Below are 26643 nucleotides of genomic sequence, written 5' to 3'. Positions count from 1 at the left end.
GGAATTGAACTACTGGTTTCATCTGGTCAGAGGAGAACTGGCCCCCAAACTGAGCCTGGTTTCTCCCAAGGTTTTTTTCTCCATTCTGTCACCGATGGAGTTTCGGTTCCTTGACGCTTTCGCCTCTGGCTTGCTTAGTTAGGGTCACTTCATCTACAGCGATATAGTTGACTTGATTGCAAATAAATGCACAGACACTATTTAACTGAACAGAGATGACATCACTGAATTCAATGATGAACTGCCTTTAACTATCATTTTGCATTATTGACACACTGTTTTCCTAATGAATGTTGTTCAGTTGCTTTGACGCAATGTATTTTGTTTAAAGCGCTATATAAATAAAGGTGACTTGACTTTTAACACGCTTCATTAAAGGTTATTACACCGCCACTTGAATGTGTGGTAAAGAAATGTTATGAACTTAAGATTTATACCGGAGGTTGCTTTACATTACACAATTGTCTTTGAGTTTAGGTCATTTTGTGCAAAAAGAATGTTTATATATTTAGAACTGTGCTATTCATTAATTAATAGGTTTCTCTAGTAAACTGCATCAGTTGTCAGCACCGAAGACCTTACTGCAGTACACAAGATCCAGGGTTGAGGTTACATCCACATCCAGAGGGAGAAGACTGGTAGGTTTAGGGATATGTAAAGTGGGAGAAGTTGGATATGGAAATTTGGATCCTATCTCGCCCTCTGGATCATTTTGTTTTTGTTGCAAACATAAGAAACAAGAGACTGTTCACATGGTATAGTAGTAATATTGGGTCTTTATTAAGCAATCTTTTGAACCACAGTACTGTGTCTAGATTAGATAGGCCTCAGAAGTGAGTGGAATGCAGAGTCCCTAATGAGATTAATTTAATCAAAAAAAAAAAACCTTAGCCTTATATACAAGTGGATGGGGTGGGCATGTGCAATAGGTGCAGCGGCGAGTAAACTGGGATGGGGGACATGGGAAAATGTTGGTGGCATTAGTACATGTAGCCTTTGGTGTAGGACTGAGGGCCCATGTTTGTGGCAGCTGGTTCGGGAGGATAAGACGCCCCCTCATCAAGGTGAGACAGCGGCACAGTGTCTTCCTCGTTGACATAGCGTTCGAATTCTGCCTTCAGACTTGGCCGCTGATTGTCGGGAAAAGCCAGGGATATCAGAGCCTCCGGCTCACACACAAATTTGTAAACATAACGCTCACCAGCCACCTGAAAAAAAGAGAGAGTTAAATATTGATTATTTTTAGAATCAAAAATTATAACCCTCATGTTCTGTTTGTGTCCCCAAACTCATTTTTAACATCTCAAAAAACATGCTTAACGTTGTATTAGGTTGATACATCATGACTTGTGAGGTCATCCATGAATAATGTATTTGTTTGCAGTTAACTTAAAAATGGAAATGAAATGCATATATCGTAATTAAAAATAAATAATTTTGTATAATAAATATGCTGAATTATTTCAATTAATTTATATAAGTTTATAAATAAAAGCAAATACTTTTCTTGTGATACACATACTGTACATACTTAAGTAGTACACACCTGGACAATTTTGTGTTATCGTATTTGAAATGTATTTTGTTCTACGTGTTTTTGCTGGTGTCAAACTGAAACCAGACAGAAGCAAATATACAAAAAAATGGCATTTTGGAATTAGGCTATTTATTATTATTAATAATAATTTTAGACAAATTATTCTGGAGTCTCTATTTGGAGTGTCTGGGACCACAAATATAGAGTAATGTCAATCTCAACCGAACGTGAGTGTTAAAGTGAAGAAAAAATAGCATAGGAGACAATAAAATAAGTGATGAAATACCTTTTGCATAATTCCCTTCTCATAATAGTAGCGCAAAGAACGACTCAGTTTGTCGTAATTCATGGCTGGACGGTTCTTCTGCATCCCCCAGAGTCTTGCCACCTAGAGTGTCAAAATAGCACATAATACAAACCATAAGAGGAGGAAATGACTGTATTGCAGTGACTTAATTTGAACACAAGAGGCCCTTTGTGACTATACAACAATTGAACTTTGAAAAGGAAGGGCGAGTCCCCACAAAATAATGCAGTTCCCTTTTATACAACCAAATTAACACTAAACGCTGACCAAAACACCACACTGCGTACAGCTCAAACTGCTAGTTGTCAAACCTAGAGGAAATACTTTTTTATTCTAAACTTCGAAGATCGACATGAGGGCCCTTGAGAAAAAAAAAACTGTTGTTCCATATTGGGCCAGTAAACTTGTGGGCCTGCTGACATTTAAGAAACAGATTGTTTGGTGTTCGACAGAGCTGTACGCATTAATTGTGATAGTAAAACTTTGGCTGTAATGAATGATTCATGCATACAGTTGAGCAGAACTGATGGATGCATCTCTGCATGATAGTTTGCCGAGTCATGCCATTTAGCTGTCTACTGACCACAGACAATAGGAGGTTAACGCTCTTGTCTCAACCGCTGCGGTGTGCTTAGACTCCGGCAAAATGGAAGGTTGTAATATTTGGTAATGGAGCCATTCTCCATTTTATTTCACTATGCTGTTAAGTGGGGTAAATAATGCATGGCAGCTAATGGAAAACTGGCATCGTGTGGATGAGTTCTTAGACCCTGGGGAACTGTGAGCTGATTGCAAGCAAATCTCTGAAACCCATTGTTTATTCTCTCTATAGTTTGAGAAGGCTGAATAAACACTGCATCGAATTGATCCGAACCTCCCAATAATCATACTGACATCTTAGTTCTTTGGATGATCCATTGCTATTAATGTTTTCTGGATATGAAAACCTATTTTTTAAAAGCCCAATTTTTACCTCCTCTGGCTCGATGAGTTTGAACTCCATGCCACGGCCGGTCCATGCGATGAAGTGCGCATTGCCGGGGTCGTCGAGGAGGGCCACCAAAAACTGCCAGAGCTGCAGTGAGCCACGGCGCTGATAGGGGGCACCCTCACGAAACACACCGCCCCCTTCCTGCTTCACCTCACCTGAGCTCAGGGAAAGAGATTGTCCATTAATTCACCTATAAATAGCAATTATATCTCAAAACCTGACTCAAGACCACACTGAAAATTCAAAATGTTGAAAATTTATTTTGTAATCATATTCGAGAATGTAATAATCAGGTTTAACACAAACTTGTGTAGATTTCTACTCGAGATTTATATACATTTTATTTTTCAATTCAGTTTTCCATTCTGATTGTTATGTTAGTAACAATTTGTAATGGAATAAAATGTATTACATTTTTAAAAACAAAATGAACACATTTTCAGTAATGATTCTCAGACTTTTGGGCCCCACAGTATTAATATTGTTTCTCATTTTTGTATGTTGTAGCACTTGAACGGACTATTTGTATTTGAAATTAATACCTGTCCTACCCGGACAAGTGAGACTTACCTTCAAATTTCTCAGGAACAACGCGGGAATCATTTTCAAACATGTAACCTAGTAAGACAGGACAAGGGAATTATTAGTTGAAAGTGGAAACCAAGACAATCCACTTGAGTTATACTGTGCTAATGTATTAATAGTAGTCATTAATAATAACAAGCATTTTCCTGTTTGACTTTTCAAATTGAGATGTATGAATACAGTAACTCTTTTTTCATTGATATCTATGAATTCTTATTATGGAAACAAGGATTCTTGATGATTATTATTATGAGGTTATGTACACTTATGTCAAATTGAACCAAATTTTCTGTATCTAATGGCTTATTACAGAGATCAGCTAACAACTGAAAATGCCCAAAATGGTGCGGCAAATGCAGCAAACGGAGAGAAGGATTATTTTTTTCCACTCCAGGAAAAATACTGGTCTTTTCCAGTAGTAATATTTACCCTGGAATTCTTTAGGCAAGGGAGAAACAAATGTCCATGCCAACAGAAACACAGACCCTCTGGCCTGGTTAGCCAGTGACCGCACAGTACTGGGCAATACTGACATGCTGTGAGTGTGTGAAATGCACATTCTAGAACTATACTAGAGCTGCATGTTCTAGATGGACAAACCATGTCCTTACCTTCACTGTTGTGCTGTGGGTTGGGGTAGCCCTCGTTGTGATGATACATGGAGGGGCAACCAGGCACATCTGCAGAGAAAACACAAACTAATGACCCTCAGTGATGGATGCGTGCAAATGATCTGATAATCTTTACTTATGCTTCCCGTTGGTGAAAAGTCCACTGCTTTGTTCCAAAACCCATAGTGATTTTCCTACATAGGAAGCATTTTAGGTCTCCAGAGCAAAAGCTAAATGTTAGCATTTCGGTTTTGCTCCCTTCTAGCAGGGAGGCAGCATTGCATATATTCTTCACACACAGTCTAATGCAACAATAATGTTGCTCCCTATTCATAATTATTTCCTTATGAGGTTATGTTGTGGTTAGGATATGCTGCCTATGTAGGTAGTAAGCAGTGAGGCAGCTCACTGGGTTTGAGAGAAGAGCTAATCATTGTTGGTCCTCTTTAGGCACTATTTCTGTACGGTGTGAGGCTGGTGCATCTGCAGATTTGATAACCTCTGCCACTGAGTGCTGCAAGGACAAAAGGTCTATTTGTCATAAAGTCATTTATCATAATATCACCTGTCTCAAGCTTTATTTTTAGGCAGTAAAGAGCAGTGGATCTTAAACAGTCACACAGAACTGCACTATAAATCTCTTCTTTTATAGTGTATAAATGAGAAATGGTTAGTTTGGGAAGTGGAGTCATGATTCATGGCTGGAGAATGCAGTGGCAGAGGCCGTGATAAGAGGTCACAGGGGAGAAAGAGCTCTGAGGGACTAAAGCACTTTTCTCATACATAGAGCTCATTAATGAAACTGTTGACAGAGCTGCTGGATTGGAATATTTTCAGTTCCATTTTCAGCTGAAACAGTCACAGGATCCCTTATAAAACATTAATTTATTAATTTATTTACTTAAACCACAGGCTTTGTGATTTAATAATCAAACTATGCCATTAGTTTTATTTTGGTTTATTCATGCAGCCCTACCGCATGTTGTACAAAAGTGTCGGGTATGGGTTCTTATCGTTGTGTTAGCTTGTATTTCTCTCTGTTTTGTTCTGTAGCAGAGCGGCAGCCACCGGCCTGGGCAGGGATGAATCTACTGATAACATGCTGTACTCCACGGCAGATAGAGCACTCTATCCTCACACAAACATCCTTTTGTTCCAGACTATCTCATCCGAAGTTGCCACATTTCTGCACGTATGAATCTGAGCTAAGTAGCATCAGTTGTTATTTTTAAGTTTTGGTCATTTAAGTGCTTTTGTCATTTTTAATAGTTATCTTTTTTTCTTTGTTCTAGGCATTTTAGTACTTCAACTTAGTTGAACATTTCTAATTTTTAAGTCTATTTAAGTCATAATATAACATTTATGTTTACATGCTTTATTTCAATTATGGAAATGTTAATTATTCATTTTAATAGTCTTAGTTTACAATAACAACACTGGACATGCTGTACCAACTAGAAGGAAACGAAAGAACCCTGAAAAGGTTGTGCTTCCTTTTTTTCCATTTAAAAGAATCGGGTGAAATGGTAAAACTTTGTTTTTTACTAATCTATGTGCAATGTTTGTTAGATCACTGTTGTTTGTAGTCTTTCACAGAACACTGATAAGTTGGACCTGAGCAGGGTGTTGTGTTTCGACCCTGTGTCAGTCGCAAAAGCCGAGTGGGAGGAGGTGAGTTCGCCTGTGTTGTGAGTATATGGCCTGAGCCCCCCGGCTACAACACAACCCCCCCCCCCCCCCTCCCCCCACCACCACCACCACCTCCTCCCACCCGCTCGACCAAGCCAGCGCAAGGGCTCAGGTTACTGAGGCTACGCTCATTTTTCCATTATGAGTTCATCTGCCTGCAGAAAAAGGAAGCCGCTGCTGCAACCCTACACCCGCGAGTGCTCCGCTGGGGATTCTAGTCTTTCCAGTGCCCTCCATTTTCTCAATGAAATTCCTATGCCTCCCTCCTTCTCAAAGAACACAGGCAGAAAAAGGAGGGGTGAAGGAGCAGGAGCAGGCAGAAGTACAAAAAACACTTCTGAGACCTTTGTAAAGTGTCAGTGGATGTGGAAGCTGACAAGAACAAACAGAATCTCTTTGAAAAAATACTTTCTGGTTTTGTCGAGCAATTTACTGTTTACATTAGTGGCCTAATGTGGTTTGATTTTTCAGGAAAAGAGAGGAGATGAGACACCACTTCAAAGCAAATCAATTCACTTTGTGTCATTAGTCTTTTGACTCACGTACCAGGTTCGTAAGTGTAGTCAGTGGGTTCCTGTTTGACCATCATATGCGCAGGAGGAAACCTCTGATGCTGTGGCCCAGCCATGTGGGCGGCTCGGTCGTACAGAGGGTCCATGTACTCCTGCTTGAAGTTCTGCTGAGGAGGATAAGGCAAGCAGGGGTCAGAGTGTTGCCGAAGATAACCACCACCTCCGCCCCCGGTGGCATGGGCAGGATGCATGCGCTGCAGGGCCTGGCCTTGGGAAGCGAATGGTGGGCACATCTCTGCAGAGCCGGAAGGGAACCTGGAACTGGGAGGAAAAATGAGACCTTGATTAAGAGAGATAGGCTCTTAAAAATGCTGTTGCAATGCAAGTATGCTTTATCTGTATGCTATGGCATGCACAATTAAATATCCATACGGATTCGCTTGTATTTAAAATGGCTGGTTGTAGTTTTTCGACCGATAACTGAACCAATATATCATGCATCTCTACTTGAAAGTTTACACACCTACACATTCTTTATCATTATTGTTACCTGGGGTTCATGGGGTAACTGTGGCTGAGGCAGGCGTGGGATTGGCTGACGGTGGGTGTATTCATGTACCCTGACTCCTGCCGAGTTCCCACTGTTGGTTTTGGGGAGTAATGCTGCATAGGAGACATGGGTGTCCCTGGACAAGAGCTCTTAGATCCTCCTGCTGTTGCTGCCATGGCCGCTCTCTTCTGCTCATAGGCACTACAGGGCATGCAGACATTTTCAATGTCAACGATGCATTTCTTTCCTCTTATGTATGCATGAAATCTTGTATGGATGTCTCTTCGATTATAAACACTTTTATGCCTCAGGAGTAGATTTTGTTTCTCTCTGATTAAATGAAGGTCACATTAAAACCAGAAAAGTATGTGTATAGACTTTTGTTTTACATTTGACCCAAACATGCATTCTTACTGTTTATTATGTACTATTATAATATTATATACATTTCTTTACACAAATTCTGACCCTCAAATAATAATGTTTGAAAATGTTAGTTGCATTGAATTAAATAAACTGTGAAATCAGCCTTAGCAAGACAATTTTTTTTAAATGTTGTTTCTACCATAGAATGCAGTTAAACCCATTGCATCATTTAAGATGTTTTCAAAATGACTTTTAGGGACATAAAAACACTTCTGTGATATGTGAGATTAAAGCATCATTGCACTTATTATAATCACTGCCCTGCATAATTTAGCTCAAGATAAAAATCACCTACGACTAATTTTCTAGTAACTCGGAAGACCTTGATTAGCTTGATCAGGTGTCCTTGATTGTGGCTATGATATACTTCAAGTGTAATTGAAGAACGAATCAGTCTAACGTCATTTCAAACAAAATCAGGCCAAAACTCTGCAGGCAAGGTACATCCCAGGGCTGGATTTGAAGAAACCTGCATTATAGTGTGAAATGTGTATTTTAAGAATCTAATTTCTGTGTCCACAGAGCTAAAGGTGAAACCACCTCACACCATGAAAGTATCTTCATCTGATGAGAGGCATCAAGGAACCGCATCTGGCTTTTGACTGACCTGGCATACAGGCACTGCTCTCCATTGGGGTAGCTGAAGCTTTGCTTGTGACTGCAAGACTGGCTGGGGTCTGAGCCGGGACTCTGAGGCTCTTCCTTAATCTTCACAGGCGGGCTGTGGAATGCTACTGCTGTGGTACACAGAGAAACGGGTTTATTAATGAACCACTTTCAATGCAATAAACATGCAATAAAAAATACAACAACAGTATACAAACAAGAGTATAGAGATACGCATGTATTCCAAATAATTTAATGGGCTTGGTTTGTCCTTCGCTATAGTGAGGGCAGTAGATCATGCAAACGTGATCATTTAACTCAACCACAGTTGACACCGTAAAACTTAAAACAATTACAGACATAAACATCCACTAGCATAACATTTTTTACTTCCATTAATCAACATTGAAAAGTGGAATTTACCATTTTAGATTAATTATTAATGTGCATTAGATTCATAATTCAAATTTCCAGAATTTTTGCTTCAACACTTTTAAAGCACAGACCTGCTAAAAACATTCAATGGTTGTGGTTAAATGAGTAAGCCTTTTATCAGAACACATCAGCAGCTGGTCATTTACATAAAGTGTGTGTGTGTGTGTGTGTGTGTGTGTGTGTGTGTGTGTGTTTTCTTCAGTTTCTCCAGCCCAGCTTTTAAAGATTTTGGCATTTAGCTGAGGAGTAGCAGAGGAGTCGCCCAGCATGCGTGGGGTCTGGGTCTGAACTACAGTGCTGTTTATTATTGAAGGAGAGCAGCCGGGCTCAAAGACGGCACGGTACAGGATGTTTTACTGGGCCGCTCAGGGTAAACAGCAGCAGCTGTGCTCTTCCAGCTGAGCAGCAGCTCTGTGTTTATGGCTGTTTATGTGTTGATTGTCGTGGGCGCAAACCTGACAGAACAGGCACCGCTGAAACCCAGGCTCAGGTAACTGCATATTTAATTCCCAAAAGCAAGGGGAAAAAAGGGGTGGGGGGCTTGCCAATACTGTAACCCTGCAGCACAAGCCCCGCCCTCTCAAAGCCAATACTCAAATCGAAAGAGAAAAAGTTGAAATATGAACTGAAAGAGTGATTCTTAAAAATTCTCCTCTTTAACGAATCTACATAAAATGTATAGATTTGACATTTAAAGTCTCAAATCAATGCTATGCTTTAATAATGGACTGCTCATTTGATCAATAAGGCTGCAAGGGCTTCTACAAATACATTACGAATATAGAACCACTAAAACCACTCTATTAAAGCAATGAATCATTTCACTCTAAATACTCTAAAATGTGATGGAGGACCAAACGAGGACTTCAGGAGGACACTTCAGGAACGTGTAACATTATCAAGACACAGCCGTCTGTCGTCAAATCTCCTTGAGTTTACAGACCGATGGCACTCGTGTAAACAGTGATGTGACAAAGGAAGATCTTGTACTTTATTTAGTGAAATTTGCCCAAAGCTCTCAGTTTCTGCTTTCTCTCTTTAAGATTCGTGTGAAAGTTACATCACTGTTCTCTAAAGCAACTCGTATTTCTTAGGTTTTGTTTCTGAGAAAAAAATGGGGGATAGGGGTTGAGATCCTTAATGTGTAATGTAACATCTGTGTTTAGATATTCTTGGCTCTTAAAGTAGGTAGTCAGTGATTAGGAAAGAGAGTTTGCAAGAGGCCTTATTATAACGCTTAATACCAAAGAGAAATTCATCATTTTTTACATTTAATTTAGATTTCACTGGAAGGACTCCACGCCTACTTTATTATCTTCAAAGAGTGTAGATCAGAGGAAGGGTAAAAAAAAAAAGGAAGGGTGGCCTGTGGCCAATGTAAGAGAGTTTGGACCACGTATGTGCTTTTTTATATTTTTTTTTATTTTTTTTTTTACTTAAACGTTTGGTATTAAGTGATTCATGTATATGAATTTATAATTTACAGCTATCAGGAGGCATTTTTTGTTACAAATAATAATGAAATTAATACATTCTTTGTGCTCTCTTTTGTTTTATACCATTATGAAGACAGCATAAAGTTTATTAGACATTTAAACCTGGAAAAAATTTAAAATAAAAAGACCGGTCTTTGACCTAAAATGAGACACCTCTAGTGATTGTAATCTGCCATGTAAGGCTATATATAAACCTGACAAAATATACTGTAGGTTTAAATAATGGTGTCCTTACATACAAGTGCATTTACCATTCACACCTCCATTCAAGCTACATCTTAAGTGTGGAAAACCAGGAGCATTGTACCTAAATGACAAGAGTGTCTCCATTCAGGATGTGCTTTAAGAGGCAGGCTGGGCTAGAGGTGGGAGCTGGACTTTACATATGTAAATAGCACGATTCAGTGGAGATGATAAGGGGTGAAAGGTGATGGTCATGGTTGAGTGCTTTAAGAAGTAGGGGATCATTACAGAGGGCCATTCAGTCAACTCCCACAAACAAATCTCCGGACCCCGATACCCCCTGTGCTAAACAAAAAAAAGATCCACCAGCTGTGACAGATGGAGGTATGGTGGCCTTCGCCGAGAGCTCTGGGGGATCTTCCTTAGAAAGTGTGTCAAAGCACAAGTAATCACTAATCAATTTAGTTTGAATAAAAGTACCATTGATGAAACTGTGAGCCAGATTTCAGTCACTGTTAAGGCAGGACAGCTTTGTTTTTAGTTAAACCTTAACTCCACTGATCATCTGGACAGTATTGTATATTCATCTCAGGCTCACATCCTGGAAACCTTCATCTTATGACAGTTACAGTTGAGGCCAACCGTATCAACTCAGAAGGTACAGTGAGACAAATCCAAATCCAAAAAAAACACAAATCCTGAACAGAACAAGTCTTTATGCAAAGACTGTTTGATAAAAACACTGAACAAAGTTTATTGTGTTAGTCTGGTGTGATGGGAAGTGTTTGATATTTGAGCTGCTGTTGTGATCAAATCAGATTTTTGATTATGATAACAATCTATTTGAGAGTGAGATGCCACCTGGCGTCCCACTGGCCATTTAAGACCAACAGTGACAAATCAATAAGAACAACAAGGATGCCAATTATGTCTGAATGGCTTAAAGGTTGAAATGGAAGTATTGATTTCGGGCAGCCCACTTAACACGGCTCTCAAAGCTTGTTTCTTTTTAAGTACAGCCTGTCATAGGATGTACATCGGGTGTTTAATTTAAATAAAAGTGACAGGATTGCAAAACTGAAAGTCACAAAGTTTAAAATGTGTCCTTGCTGAATGAAAGTATTACTGATTCCAAACATTTGGTAGTGTGTATAATGGCTTGGTGAGCATTACAAAGATCATTGTTTCTGAGTGGTTTCTTTCATGGCTTTTTGTGGATTTTTATTTATTATTTTTAGTAGAAAAGAAGCTAAGAGGTTTTCTTTCCTGATTTGAGGAGCTTTTGTAAATCCATCATCACTGAAATGATCAGTGGAAAGTCTGGGGCGGGATGTGGATGACAGAAAGGACTGTTCTTTCAGCCAGAGGTTTTGCTGAATCAATGCTATCATCTCAGCACAGTTCAGGAACACATGGCGGACATGTGGTGTCCATGTCAACACGATCAGAATGAAAGAGAGAGCAAGCGAGAGTACGCAAACAAAAAACGAAGTTCTGGCCTCTCTCAGATGGTGAATGGCCAGGGGTTTTCCATAAAAATAGTACTCTGCTCGCTTGGGTTTGACTGTTACTTCTGAGTGTCAGTAACTTCCCCTTTGAGTTTCAGCTATTGGTAGCTCTAGATTTGTTTGCAAACTTGAATAACAAGATAAGTAGAAACGATCAGACAGAGTCTTGTGTATCTAAGCTAAATTTTGTGCTCCTTTTTTTTTAAAACACACTTTTGGGTGCTTAATGTGTTTAGTATTTGTGTGTACTAAATGTTCTGTTGTAATTGGGTGTAGGTTGGGGTGTTGGGACTAGGTCTGAATTTCCATATGACCAGTTTCTGTTAACAACATGGTATCAGTTCCCATTTATTATTGGATTATTTTTTCTGATGAAACTGCATGACGTTCTTTGCCAATAAAAGAAATGCACCATCCATCTTTTAAAAATGAATCATAATTAGCTATTTTAACCATTACCAAAAGATTCACTTTTGAAAAACTATACGAAAGTGAAAATGTGAAAGGTGGATGACGCAATACAATGATGTTATCCATCGCAACATGATAGTTTTATGTGGGCTTTCATGTCTAAAGAGTAATCAAACTCTCAACCTCACATTCGTCAGCCCTCAATATATTGCAGTCCACTCTTAATGTTTAATACATATATTGATTTCTCTTCTCATTGCAGAAATTATATAATGAACTCTACTGCAAAGAGAATGGAGATAACACCTGCTCATTGAATTTCTGTCAAGCCGGTGAGAAATACACCTGGGCTGATATCTTAATTATACAGAGAGAGATAGAGAAACACTCAAGCTTTTTTCTTCTGCTGCCTGATCTACTTCTGAGATCACCCTGGATCAATAGATCCATCATTGCTTTTTTAATACGAGATGTGGCCCGTTGCATTTCAGCAGAACTGACGTGAGATTATGCTGAAACAATGGACTGAGCTAAGTGATTTAGACAAGCGATGACTTGCACTATTTAGCTTGAAGAGACTATGTGTCTCCAAACACTGTCTATCGCAGTGCACTGGAAGTCTCTGATGTGTGTGGACGTGTATGTTATGTTACATGTGTTCTATGTTATCATTAGCCCCCACCTCAGTTTCTTTTCAATCAGCAGGAGAAAGGAAGAAAAGGGGGAGAAAAGGCAATTTCCTGGGTAGGTTTAGAGTATTTGCCCCACTGCTTCTGTCCTCACTGATGCAGTAAAATACACACTTCTGTCCATTCAATGCCTCAGCGGCCATACCTAAAGAGGATGTTCTAACTTCTTCCAACAGCATAGCAGAGCACAAGCTTCCAAATTCATGTTTTAAAGAGTCTGAGATGCTGTTTACTGTCACTTATAGTCCGGCATGTATCCACCTACAAAAACATTCTAAACCTTTGCCACTGCCGGTTTCGACAAATGCTCCTCTTGTAAAGGTTAAGACTTCAAACTTTCAAAAGAAACAAAGGTTAAACTTTCCAACAAGACTGTATTTGTTAACATTACTTTTCACAATAAATGTGATAGTAATAAAATGTGGGGTTTTTTATGATTCCTTATGAATAGATAGTTCAAAAGAACCATTTTCATTTAAAGAAAAAAAGATCTTATGTAAAAAAAAAATTATAATAATAATCAATGCATCCTTGCTGAATAAAAGTAATATCTTTTTTTATCTTACTGACTCCAACTTTTGAACAGTTCTGTATATTTAAAAATTAACACGAACTAAGAAAAATGTAAAAAAAACTTAATTGAAATAGTGAAATAGTTCGTTTTACAATACTTATATATTCTAATTTACTAGAAAGAAAGCGCGATCAAAAGAGGGCTAAGAACTGAAAGAGAAGATTAAAAAGAGTGAAAGAAAAAATGTATAAGAAACAAAAGAGAAAGTAAAAGAGTGCAAAAAAGTGAAAGAAAAAGCAACAAAGAAACTAAGATAGACAAAGAAAGTGAAAGAGGTTGAAAAAAAAACGTTAAAGAGGTAGAGATAAACATCTCTGTAAAGGCTGCGTTGAGCGCAGCTCTCAGTCAGTCCAAATCATGAATGGAGATTCCCTTTTCTCTTAATGTGCTGCCTCAGCCAGTCCCTCACAACCAGCCCATTCATAAAAAATGTGGGGCTTAAATGTGTGCGTGTGTCGGTGTGTGTGTACGCGTGCGGCTCGTTTCACTGCAAAAAGTTAGTGAAAGAGGAAAGCCTGGCCCCCTCTATGTGGAAGAATGACTGGTCTCTGTACATTTTTGGCACTCTTGAGGATGTTTTTGCAGACTTTGTTGCATAGCAGCTGTATTTTGGAAAGTTGAGAGCTGTAGAGCTGCATATTTTGTTTGAGGAGGGGCGAGGGGGTGAACACGACAGCACGATCCAGTGATATATCAGACATGTCGAGAGAGCTAACGGAAGTGCAAACAAACTTAAGACTATAAATTCCGAAATCCCTTTGCACATCTCTTGTGTTTTTATCTCTCCTGATCTTTTTTTTTTCTCTGTAGACTTCTCTTTTCTGGAACTGGATTTATAGCCACGACTTCCTATATAATTACAACAAGGCACAAAACAAAACAATGGCTCCCACAACACAGCATTTGCAGGATTAACTCACATCTTGGAACACTCAGCATTGAGACAGAAAGAACGGGAGAGAAAAGACAGCCTAAATTATCACATTTTGGTACAAAACAGGATGGGGGTGGGGTTAAAAGCTCCATTCAGAAAAAGGAACCATGAGGGTGGAGTCAGTTCTGCTCTTGGGCATTTTCATGAATGGGAGAAAGAATCCTGTTCTTTGAGTGACATTACAAACAAGACTAAATCTCCATGTACTAATCAATACTGTAAAGAGATTCTAAAAGATATTTAGATTTATTGGTTACTATTCAACCAATAATAAATGTACAGTTTTAAATTCGTACAATTTATGAGAAGTTTGGTGCTGCTTTGTGATCTCTTGTTCTGATTCATTACCTTTGGCTATTCATTTTCTACAGCGCTGTCTAGTTTAAAGTCTAGAAGACTCATTTTAAAGCATGTTAATGATTCCCTAACTAGCCAAACTAGTCATCTTCGCATTTATATCCCAAGTTCTGAATGAGTTTATGTCCCAAGGAGACCTTAATTGCTGAGTTCCATTGCTAATAATAACAAACACGTCACAGAATTATGCCAAATGGAGACTCTCAATGTGGAAAAACGAGAGGGATGGGGATAGATTTGCCAGATGTGCAGGTGTTGCACAACAACATGTCCAGCACCTCCCCCATTTCTTTAAACTGGCATTCCACTCCATCCCGGAGTCTTAGGCTCACGGTCGTGCCCAGACGGGAAACAACTTGACTGGCAAAACAACCGAGCACTTAACTCCATGGATCTTGTTTTCCCTCATGTGTTTACAGACAAAATGCCAAGAGACGGTTATGAAACGTAACATGCTAGCACGATTTAGCAAAACATCTGACTCACCTGAATGTCATGATAATCTTAGTGGGTTTAAACCAATAGAAAGGAGGCTGTGTTTGGATCTTAGTTGGTGGCATAAACTGACCCAACACCATAAGGACCACGAACATGGGAGAGTATGTTTATGTTTACAGCCGCCCTGCCAACTCAAGGCTTTTTCTCAATGAGCGACCTCAATTCGTGAGTAATTACTCCATTACGTCTAAATGAAAGGTGGGGTGTTGCTGTCAGTCAAAGCTTTGCTGCACTTTACTAATGTGACAGGCCTGTCGGCCTGAACTCCCATCTCCTCTGTGAGTATTAGGAAAGGCTGTCAATGGCAAAGAGCACTTGTGATTGGTTATGTCCTGATGGGGTTAAGTAGACATGACCCTTTCCTGCTCCAGAGTTCATCTCCACTTCCTCCCCCTCATTGTTGCACAACAGACAAGAACAATATGTTATGGGGAGCATCTGTCACTGGAGGTCAGATCTAGAATGGCGCTGTTTGCACACATGAGTGTTCTACACTCCGTCTTTTAGCAAGCCACGGCCCGGTTCGTGTTACTGAAAAAAACAAGATCTATGACTCATTCTGTGAACTTTACAACCCTTGAAAAATAGTCACCATAACAGACTCGCCAACGTGGTAAAGACCCAACCCATATGTTGTGAATGGCTGAAACAAAAGGTTCAAAAGGAACTGTTTACAGAGTGCGCGCCACAAAGCCCGGCACGCCATTGACAGGAGACACAACAAAACAAGGAAAGCAGTTGAAAAGGCGACATTTGCGTTGTGCGGTACAGGAATTTGCTTTCCCATTTACACCTCTGTCAGACACAAAAAGGAAATCTTTGTGCTTGACTGCTGAATGAACTTTTACCGGCTTCCTCAGCTGCTCAATTGAGTCTTTCAAGCACATGCAAATGGAAGCTGCTCTTAAGTATGAACATCCAAATACGTCAGTGTAAGAGTAGTAGGTCATGTATATGCCTTTCTGTTACGCACAGCCTGAGAACAGGACTGTTCGTCTGAAAACCTCCACGCCTCAGCCTCCAGGGGGTTGTCAATCAGTCACTTTTTGGACAAATAATTGGCCGACAAACCTACTTCCTCTTCTTTATCTTTTTGTTTTTGCCATCTCTCTCACCCTCTCAGGTTTCATGTTCATTAATGTTAATGCATAAGACGTAAATCAAAAGGAACGATGTACTTACAGTTCTCTGAGTGGAAGTCAGGAACGAACTGCTCATCGCTGTCAGGAACTTGAGCTGCAGAGACCACAAAAATTTTCAAACAAGCATTCTAAATATATGTACTAATGTATTTATATGACGGTTGTATAAAAACTATGAGTAGACTAATTATTCTTTTATGAAGTTCATCTAACCAGGCAGATATTATTAATGTTTGAACACAGAGCAGAAAAGGGATTTTCTGAAATATGAATAGATTCTAGAAGCACTTTTTCTGTTTGGGGTCCATTTGTAGAAAATAAGAAATTAATTAATAGAAATATCACAAGGTAAAAAAAAAAGAAAATACAATATAATGAATTTACATATAACTATAATTTAGTATAATATGGCAAATATTTCTGAAATAAAGAAAAACATTAAAAGACATTTACATTTGTATGGAGTAACCTGATGTTATTTATGGGGTCTCTCTCTGACCCCAAAATACCATGAGGGTTAAATAAATTTTTGGATTTACGATTTCCTGTTTCCTTATTTCTGCCCCTGCTGACTCAGAAATCAGACTCAAAATATGTTTTCAAACCAAGTCATTTTTCTTGAGCACACAGAGTCTAAATGGACACTGTGATTTGATGAAGGGATGGGCTGTCCATTAGCTTAGCCTGTGTCTCCCTTCATCATCCCAATGAAACCTGAGTTACTGCCTCTGGACAGCTCGTGACCTTCACCTCCACTTTTCCATGTGCCAGCAGTCTTCCATGGCCAGCAGATCAATATCACTACTGAGTGTGTGTGCAGATATCTTGATTACTGCTGAATTCCATCAGATGAACGGTAGATGGGCTATTATTACTCTTGAATCAAAATTTGATACTTTTTGTATTTGTATTTTTGCTTATTTATTTTCACTTGTATCTTTGACTTTGTGTCAGCTTTAATTGATCATATGTGTATTTAATTTTGTTGTTGTTTTTTGTTTTTTTGTTTTTGAAAGAGCAGCAGTGCTGGTTCTGAAATGTTCAAGGGCATATCGGAGTGACCAAATTTAGATGTAAATGGGTGATTTCTGCCACGTCATTACATAAATCCTGCAACCTAATTCTAAACGATACAAATGCTGCATAGAAAATTCACTCAAAATCTGAGGGAGCATGTGCACATCCGGCAACTCCACACATCTGTATCATATACAGGCCTTATTTAAAAATAATAAGGGGTGATCTATGTCAGTCCACAAGTGATGTCCTCCCCCTACCCATCACCAACACTCTAGCTGGATCCTGCTGATGGATTTACAGTCTTTCGAGCTGATGTAGACAATTACCTCGCTTATCCATCGTAAGCATGTATTACAGAATAAAAAAAACGATTCAGAAGAGAGCAAATGTAGGAGCGTAGCATTAATACTAAATGTCTCTTCCTACGCACACAGAAAAAAAAACTGGACGACATTCTCAGACAGTGTTGGTCAGCTCTGCTTGGTGAAGTGTTCTGGAATTCATCGCCTGCTTTGAAGTCTTTGAACGCTGGCTTTTAAGGTCATGCAATAAGTGTTTGAGAAGAGAAAGGGAGTAAGAGAAAGAATAGAGAAAATAGAAAGTAGACGAAGAGTGCAGTTTAATGAGCCTCAGACAAAGAAAAAAAGTTAGCTTTGATCTTTTTTTTAATATCATACTATTGACATGCATACAATTGTATGAAAAATGTTTCTGACATTACGTAAAGTCATTTCTTAGGTGTTAATGGTTAAATTAAATGTGGATAGATTCTGTTGAGACTGTTTTTCTTTAAAGGTCATGCTGGGTGAAATCTACACAAACACTAGCAATGGATATGTCTTACATACCGATTGCATAATAATGTACAGTAACAATCAATAATATCCCATAAAGGCTATTAATAATAATATGTGGATTTGCTGACTTTAATTTTTGTGGATTTGTAAATTTGCAGACTGGTTCAATAATGAAATATGATTCCAAGAACTGCCACTCGGTACAGTTTGACAAAAAGCCTTGATAAGTCATTGTTATTATGCTGATGACTAAAATAATAAATAAAAGTAGCCACACTGAGTTGTCCTTAAATAAAGCCTTTTCTTCATCAAATGATTATTTTCTGGACTTAGTAAGACTTGTTCTCAGATTTATTACACACCAACATCTCAAAGCACCATAAAATATTGGCCCTCAAAGCCTGGATTTAATACAAATGTGATCTACAGTGGTGTCCTTCAATAATAATTGATTCAAGCTCAAAATTTTAGATTTTTTTTTATCGCTCAATAAAAGGCACAAGCAACAGAAACTTGGGTTCTTCCCCTTTATCCCTGTTCTTTTTTTTTATTCCTGACATGCAATAGCTGTTAGTCATGCAGGCTCATATATGACAGTGACACTGGTAACATACTTCTTTTTTTTTTCTTGGGCACATTCTCTTCTTTTTTAGCCAGTAGTCCATAAACACAGAAACCAGAACATTAGGAGAATTAAATCCATCTCTTTAACAATAATCTGGCACTTCCTGTGTGACGGAAACTGTACTGATGCCCCTTTGAGCATGCTCAAAGAAATTACATTAATTTCATAGATGCTGCCCTTATCCTGTTGCTATACTGTAATTATATTAGAGTCATTTAAGTTTTTTTTCTTTTCTGCCTCGAGGAGGATTAGTAAGGATTAGTCAAAGCTAAAGCCAATATTTGGCCCACCAGATAAAGCAATAAATCATTCAGACGTGTTTCAACTTTTTTGAAATGGAGCACATGCGATTTTAGACAGATAAAAAAATATATCCGTTTAATGTGAGTCCCTCAAGCTTTTTAGAGTTTCCAGGGCTGATTAAAGCCAACTCGATTTCTCTCAGTCTAGTTAGAATGTGTGTGTGTATGCGAACCCATTCATAGTCACATCAGACCGTGTGTCTGTGAATGTTTGTGGGAGTGTGTGTGTGTTTCAAGTCAGTGAGCTTCCAGGAACATCTTGTCAAGGGCTTTGAAATGCAAGTCAGCACAAGACCAAAGTTTGTCTGTGCAAGCATGGAGACATGTTTCCTTTTTCTTTGAGTGAACCTGAATGACTTTTTTTTTTAGCTCGGCAGATCCTGGGAGGAGCCAGGAGATCTGTCTTAAAATGTAAAGAATACTCACATGACTGGACAAGCTTTTCTATTAACAACTTTTGGCCTGCTTCTATGTTTTATCTTAGCCTTTAAAGTGCAGAATTCCCTGCAGCAGTGTCTGTTTTGACAATATGGGGAATTACTCATCATAACCGCCTGATTATAAGCCATTGCTTCCGAAAAGAACAAAGGAAAGTTCACGGCCTGGAAACTAGGGCTGGTTTTAAAGAGCAAGTGTGTGTGAGCAATAAAGTTATTTCTTGCTTTGTTTGTTCTCTCAATACACTAAAATCCCTGGTCAAACTTCATAGTTAAAGTGTCTGCACTACTCCACCTGTGTACTTGTCGTGGAGTCAGGGATGGTTCTCTATTGTTTCTGGTTTATGGTCATTGCCTTCCATGTCTCCTGACTGATGTGTGAAGTTCACAGTTTGACGCTGCATAATAATAGCGGATAGTTCTGCTCTGAGGATTATGCAATTTAATGAGAACTGTTATTTTGACCATGCATTTTGAAATCCTTAAAATATCCCATTAACAACATTGATGGATTCCTTTAAATGGCTGTAATATTTAAATCAATAAAAAAAATCCTTTTAGTAATTGTGTTTTTTAATCCAATTTATATCACCTCAGTGTTTTTAACTTAAAATACACATAAGGGTTCGCAATGGGACAGATGTATAATTCATTCAAAACAGCGGGGTTCCAGCCACCCGGTCTCATTGAGAGCAGCTTTTGTGTTCTCCACACTCTGACATGTACACAGTAAATTGTTTCTGGCAGGGTTCATTTCAACTATTTGCCTCCTGACTGTCCAGCTTTGATGCTGTTTGTTTGCTTTGCCTGGGTGTACAGGCTTTAAGAGCCTTTGTCAGGACTTTCCGAATAAAATGTAACCAGCAGCATTGTGCAATCAAGGCATTTTTGTACAAAAGCAACACATATACGACACAATGATTGCCATGATGTACAGTAAAAAATCATTTTAAATTCAGGACTGAAATACTGTATTGGACTATCACACCTATTACATTTCTAAAATAAAAACATGAGTTATTTCTAACAGCTGTCTTGCCTTATTAAGCAAATAAGCCACCTCAGTCTAAATCTTTCTGTTGTTTTGTTTTGTAAATCTCACCAAGCAGCGTGAACTTGCTATAGCATGTCCTCCTGTGACATTTCCTCGCTCACTGCCACTAGAGGGACATATTTATTGCAATATAGACACACAATACATGCTTAGAACAGGCGCATACCTTCGGTGAGCCATGTCTCCTGAAGTTGGCTTAAATCCTGAAAGAGATCTGAAAAGGAACGTAAATCATTATCGCACTGATCTATTTTTCCCATACAAGCTTCAAATATTTATTTCCTTTTTTGTTCATCTGTTTACTAGAAAAAAAAAATGTCTGAAATGCAATAGCTTTAAAATCTGCCTTTTCAAAGATACAGAGATGACAATATACAGTGAAGATAGACAAAATGAAATTTTTAAACATGCTTGCTTCTTTACCTTCGGATTCCTGAGGGGGTAATTCGGTGTCCATGTATTTCCTTTTTGTTGCCATCAACAGTCTATTTAGGGGCCCATTTCCTTGCGACCTCTAAAAAACAGAAACTAAATTATGTAAGTACAAAATACATACTCAAAGTAAAATTATAGTGTAACTTCAGAACCACAAGGACGGATATTTATCTTAAAACTCACTATAAAAAACCTAAACCTTAATCTTAAAATAAATATTAAAAGTGATAATTGTCACAATGCACTATGACCAGGTAGAAACCAGGTAGTGCTAGATTATGCTCATTCAACATTAAAACTGAATTCACTGCGATGCCTCTTACAATAGCAAATACTGCCAATTCAAGCATCCTCAAAAAGGAAGTTTTGATTTCCTTTTATGTAAGAATTCAGATTTGAGAAAAACGTTTGCTGAAAGGATTCAACTTTACCCTTTGAGCGCAACATGGAGAAAACGAATATTTAGTAGACCAGTTGCGACAGTTTTAACTTGGTTTTAGCCCAAACTGAAAAGAGTTTCCAACGCAGCAGCGCTTGCTTAAAACAAATCACATGCAACGACGACAGAGAAACAGCACAACATCTCCACATGAAGCCCAGCGAAGCTTTGAAGTGAATAAAGCCATACTCACATTAGCTAAAGTATAAGGCACTTGCTGGTCCAGATATCCATCCATTTTATAATCCATGCCTTAACCGTTTGTGGTCATTTAGGCTGTGTTTTAATGAGATCCACGCAGACTGAGAGGGGAAGGAAGACGAACAGAGGCAGCAGCAGCAGTTTGTGAATGGAGCGCGAGAAGGCTGCATACGTAATGAGCTCCATTCACAAAAAACCACCAGCGTGCGTATAAACACACACTCTGGTCTCCTCTAAATCACAGACTGGACAGCTCGAGACCTGTTCTTTGCTTCATTTGAGGCAAGACGCTATTGTCTAAAGAGTTTGTAAAGGATTTTGTGGGGTGAAGACATTTTATACGATGAATCTGAACTAACTTGTGTATATGCCACGTCCGTGAAAGAGTTAGAGCCTATTCTTCACCATTGGCCTAAAGTGATCGAAATTAAAACTGTATCGTTTTATTTCGTTTGAGTTTCAGTGATGATATAGCCTATAGTGTAATTACTTATTTGTTTTAATAAATTTAGCTTATTATAATAATTTGTCATTTCTAACTCTATTTTCAGCGCAGAATCACTGCAGAATGTAAATTTTATAGCCTATTTCAGGCAGCTTTTTAATACTTTTTATTATTATTATTATTATTTTATACCAAAAAATTAAACTGGAAAATGTGTATGTTTGGCATATACAGAAGATATGTGGCCAAAAGAGAGAAAGAAAAATCGCTTTTCTTAAATCATACTGCTGACTTTAACTTGCTTTTCTTGCTGTCGGATGTTCGCTTTGTAGGAAGGGTTTTAATTGGTGGATTTTCTCTTTCAAGAGCTCAAATTTCTTCTTTTTGTCCTTCCTAATGAATGAAACCTCTCTGCGCATTCCAGCCAATCAGATTCAAGGTTTGACAAGCGAAGGCGGAGCTTACGTTATTTCAGCCAATCGCGGCTTGAGAATCCCAAGGGCTTTCCCTAGTACGTTTCCAGTTGTTTTTCATTCACAAAAAAGGGGAAAGTCGAGGAAGGAAAAATGTCATTCATAAAAACTTGCCCCAGCAGGATTGTTTTTATGGTTGTTTTGAGGGTTTGCTCTATTAACAACAGATACAGCTTGCGAAAACATCACGTGGTAGCTGCTGGGCTCAACAGCAGTGGATGGATGCAATCTCAGAAGTGTATAAATGAGTGTACACTGGCAGCGAAATGCACAAACAGCGACACATACTTTCCATTATAAACTAGAAAAACCTGTGCAAAACAATACAAACCATGACGTTCTCTAGTGCACTAAACTGCGCGTAAACAGCGAATTACTTACAGTACTCTATTAATGTTTGGCGGTGTTTTATGCGGTGTGTGCGGACATTTTGGAACAGCAGCACAGTATGTGCCCCTTCACAAAAAGATTGGCTTGTATTTCTGTATAGTACTGTACTGTACAAAACTGTACAAACGTGGTATTAGCCGTCATTGTAATCAAAAAAACTACTCGTTCAAGTGATAAACTTTTTATGGCTGGTATAGCCTACTGTGTGTGTATGTGTGTGCTTAATGTATTTAGGTTGGTTAAGATTTGCTTAAGGACACTGCTGGTTTTAATTTTAGAATTTAAAAAAATAAATATTATAAAATACAATTTTTATATAGACTATCAGTATTGTATATCTAACACAAGTTTTTTCTCAAATCAACTGGCAAAAAATTTGGTTTCTGGTTTCTGACTGATATAGCACTTACAGCTCCCTTTGGCTTTTTCTTGCTGTGTGTAAGGCAGCTCTCTGAACCTGAACTGCTGGTCACAGAACCTAGACTGTGTGTGTTTTCAGTTAGTGCCAATCATCCATGTGATGAGAGAGATGAAGTAGAAATATAAGGAGCCATGGACGGTTGTTCTCCAGCACACACACACAAACACTCCACCCCATCAAAGAACAAGCCCTCCATTCTTTCTCAGCTCCTTGTCAGGACCATGTTTACTCATATACGTATGCCTTTGATTAAAAAGAGATTTCCCGAAGGCAACTTGTAACTTAAGTCTAGTAGTCAAAACACTGCTTTGGAATGATTTCTTCGAAATAAATATATGCACATGAACAGCCTTGTCAGGTTTTTCATTTTGCTCTTGTGGTGGCTAAAAATGTAACACCCATTAAGATATTTTAATTATTTTATTTTGTATAATAATAATTCTTTTTGTTGTTTTTGTTTTTATGTATCATTTTATTTTAAGATATTTCAAGAGGTTTAAAATATTAAATATAAAAATAAGTAAATAAAATATAAAAAGATTACATAGGTATTAAATAATTAAAATGTAATAACATGAAGCCATAGCTTACACTCAGTCAGTCTGTACTTTGACCCCTTGTTGGGTTTTCCATTATCTCCCTTGCCAGGGCTGAGCCATGTGTTCAAACCAGGAAACCTATGCTCACATTTTTCCTGCCAAATAATTATCTTTCCTCTTTACCACTGTCTCATTTACCACACTAAAATTTGTGTATGTACACACATATTTAAGCATGCATGAGACAAAATGCCACATTCCATTAAACAATAATATGGCTATTGGTGTCCAGTGAGGCTTGTAGCATTTAGAGTAAACAGGAAGTTAAGTGTGTGCATAGGCAGGCGCTTGGTAAGGTGCTGACCCTGGAATGTTTACAGTGCACTGAGAGCTCGCCGGGCTGGGCCATGTCAACTGGAAGAAGATTCCCAGTGCAAACAGCACCGTGTGAAACTCGGGAACGGGGCGTGCAGGCAAGGGCGGGGGACAAAGTTTTTCTTCGATCCTCTACTAAATAGTATGACTAAAAATAATCCCTACAGACGTGCTGGCCGCTGACTTATCTGACATCCTTTTTATGCCATGTTGCCAAATTTGGAGCCGGACTGCTTTGTATCCTGTACAGCAGAAACCATGGCGCCTGTGTGCACGTCCTCTGATTTCCTTCAAGCCATTTTAGTTGATTTTAAACCCTGCATGTCTATAACTTTGTTTTTGGGTTGAACACATCATTGATGATGCTTGAAATAATTATTGAGGCTGTAAAAGCTGTGTTCACCTTGGCCACTTTTGGGTTTGTAGACGCTTGAAACTTTTGTTTATTGTGGCTGTAAAAATGTAGAAGCACCTCATCCAAGAGAATAACAGATATAAATGCTAGCATAGAGGAGAAAAGGAGAGGATCAGGCTGTCTGTTGCTCTGCTGTCTGTTGTAAATCATAAAGTGGTGTGATGACAGACGCCCGTGCCAGATTTACACTATCTGGCACCGGGTCATTGTGTCATACTGTCTTTGCCTGCTGCTCTGTACCAGCTCACATTAAATTTTTTATTTATAGCCACAGCGGAATTCTTAACACTGTGGGCAACTACAAAATAAGACGCAGACAAGGATTTGTATTTGTGTTTGTATTTGTACACAATAAAGATTTACAAAAAAATAAATAAATAATTTTGTGAAATTTACAAAAAAGCTGGCTGACAGACATTTACCTTAAAAAAAAAAGTTTAAACATTTAAAGTTTTACAGATTGATCTTAAATTCAAAGAAAAAAAAATGCTTAAAAACGCCTCAAGTATGTAACCCTAGTTCCTTGAAGGAACGAGACGCTGCGTCTAGCGCTTTGGGGAACATCAATGATGAGACCGACTCTGAATATCGTGTGCAATCCGTCCATCGGAAAGGCGTGACGTCACGGGCAGGGTGACGTAGCGACCAGGAAGCTATAAAAGCACGTGCCGAGTAGGGAAGCAAGCGCCGGCAGGGGTGCCGGGAGTATGGCTTTGCGACGCAGCGTCTCGTTCCTTCAAGGAACTAGGGTTACATACATAACCTTGAGGTGTTCCTTTTCAGGAACTCGAGCTGCGTCTAGCGCTTTGGGGAACGATGTGCCCACGCTGCCAGACTTCCAAATCCCTGCCTAGTGTGTATCCGAAGAGCACAGCTAAGGCGGGAGAACAGAAGAGCCCGGAGTAGCTCGCATATCAAGATCGTAGAATCTGACAACCCCGCATCGTTGCAGATGTCCAAGAGGGACACACCTGCTGAGAAGGCCTTAGAGGCCGCCATACCTCGAGTAGAGTGAGCCTTGGCCCCCAAAGGAGGGGGAAGACCAGAGGACTAATAGGAGACGTTGATAGCCTCGACTATCCAACGACTAAGGGTCTGCTTGGTGGCAGGAGAACCCTTGTTAGAAGGACCATAGCAAACAAGCAATTGGTCGGATTTTCTCCACAGGGCAGCTCTGTGGACGTATGCATCCAGTGCTCGCACTGGACACATACAGTTTAGCTTCTCTTGGTCTGGCTCCCGAAAGGGAGGAGGACAGAAGGCCTGCAGTACGATAGGTTGTGGTGTAACAGAGGGAACTTTGGGAACATAACCCGCTCGAGGGTATAAGAATGTTTTGGCCATACCAGGGGCAAAGTCTAGGTAGGTAGGGGCCACCGAAAGGGCCTGGAGATCTCCAACTCTCTTTAGAGAGGTGATTGCCAGTAACAGGGCAGTTTTAATCGTCCGATGTCTGTCTGAGATGTCTTGTATTGGCTCGAATGGAGCTTTGCAAAGAGCCTCTAGAACCACAACCAAATCCCAGGGGGGAACACGGGACCGTACTGGATGTCTCAGCCTCAGCGCACCGCGGAGGAAACGTGTAACTAGGGGGTGTCTACCCACTGACTGATCATTGAAAGGGACATGGAAAGCAGCTATGGCCGCCACGTACACCTTTAAGGTGGAGTGGGATAACCCCGCAGAGAGCCTGGCTTGTAAAAACTCCAGAACTGTACCAACTGGGCAGTTTGCTGGGTCAAGCTGGCGGTCTCTGCACCACGAAGTGAAGAGTTTCCACTCAGGGGCCACACCCACAGCTTCCACAACTTCGGGCGAGGGTGAATTATCGTGCCCTGCGCCTGTGAGAGTAGGTTTGTCCTGATCGGTATCTCCCACGGAGAGCCGTCGAGGAGCGAGACTAGATCTGAGAACCATATTCGGCCCGGCCAGAACGGGGCTACTAATAACAGACGGACACCGTCCCCGATTTCAATTCTGATTTGACATATTGCAGTTTATACCTCACAATTCTGACTTTTCTTCTCACATTGGCAAGAAAAAAATGAAATGGTAAGATATAAACTCAAAAGATCACAGTTACCTTTTTATTTTTTATTATTCTGTGGCAGAAACAAGCCTCCATACACAACACTAAATAAAGTAATAAATAATTAAGCAGCATGAGATGTAACACAAGACCCTAATATACTATACATAACTGATAAGAAAAAAACTAACATTTATTAAAAAAA

The 26643-nt window shown here is 39.2% G+C and overlaps 1 protein-coding gene across 2 annotated transcripts; it reads right to left on the bottom strand.

Annotated features, from left to right (window-relative positions):
* Nucleotides 1–758: 758 nt before the first annotated feature.
* On the bottom strand, nt 759–21583 carry LOC132122296 (ETS translocation variant 4). 2 transcript variants are annotated; one of them, XM_059532379.1, is made up of 12 exons: nt 21344–21583; nt 20700–20790; nt 20443–20490; nt 16082–16135; nt 7816–7945; nt 6783–6983; nt 6267–6553; nt 4032–4100; nt 3406–3453; nt 2818–2990; nt 1824–1925; nt 759–1208 (listed from the first exon to the last, which is right to left on the bottom strand). In XM_059532379.1, the coding sequence occupies exons 1-12, from the start codon at nt 21398–21400 to the stop codon at nt 981–983; spliced, it is 1488 nt and encodes a 495-aa protein (XP_059388362.1). In that variant the 5' UTR covers nt 21401–21583; the 3' UTR covers nt 759–980. The 2 variants fall into 2 exon arrangements, with proteins under 2 accessions (XP_059388362.1, XP_059388363.1); XM_059532380.1 differs by lacking the exon at nt 21344–21583 and adding an exon at nt 21143–21293.
* Nucleotides 21584–26643: the final 5060 nt, after the last annotated feature.

The sequence above is a fragment of the Carassius carassius genome, chromosome 40 (assembly GCF_963082965.1).
Source record: "Carassius carassius chromosome 40, fCarCar2.1, whole genome shotgun sequence".
In the NCBI taxonomy this organism is placed as follows: Eukaryota; Metazoa; Chordata; class Actinopteri; order Cypriniformes; family Cyprinidae; genus Carassius; species Carassius carassius.
Note: the sequence above shows the minus strand (reverse complement) of the source record. Positions and strands in the feature narration are given on the sequence as shown.

What these genes read in the sequence shown, in the direction of transcription:
- LOC132122296 (XM_059532379.1), bottom strand. Translation starts at nt 21,400, where the DNA reads ATGGATTATAAAATGGATGGATATCTGGACCAGCAAGTGCCTTATACT. An exon ending in TGACTTCCACTCAGAGAACT is followed by an intron (nt 7,946 to 16,081) that starts GTAAGTACATCG and finishes TGTGTACCACAG; the next exon opens with CAGTAGCATTCCACAGCCCG. An exon ending in TGACTACACTTACGAACCTG is followed by an intron (nt 4,101 to 6,266) that starts GTACGTGAGTCA and finishes TTTTCTCTGCAG; the next exon opens with ATGTGCCTGGTTGCCCCTCC.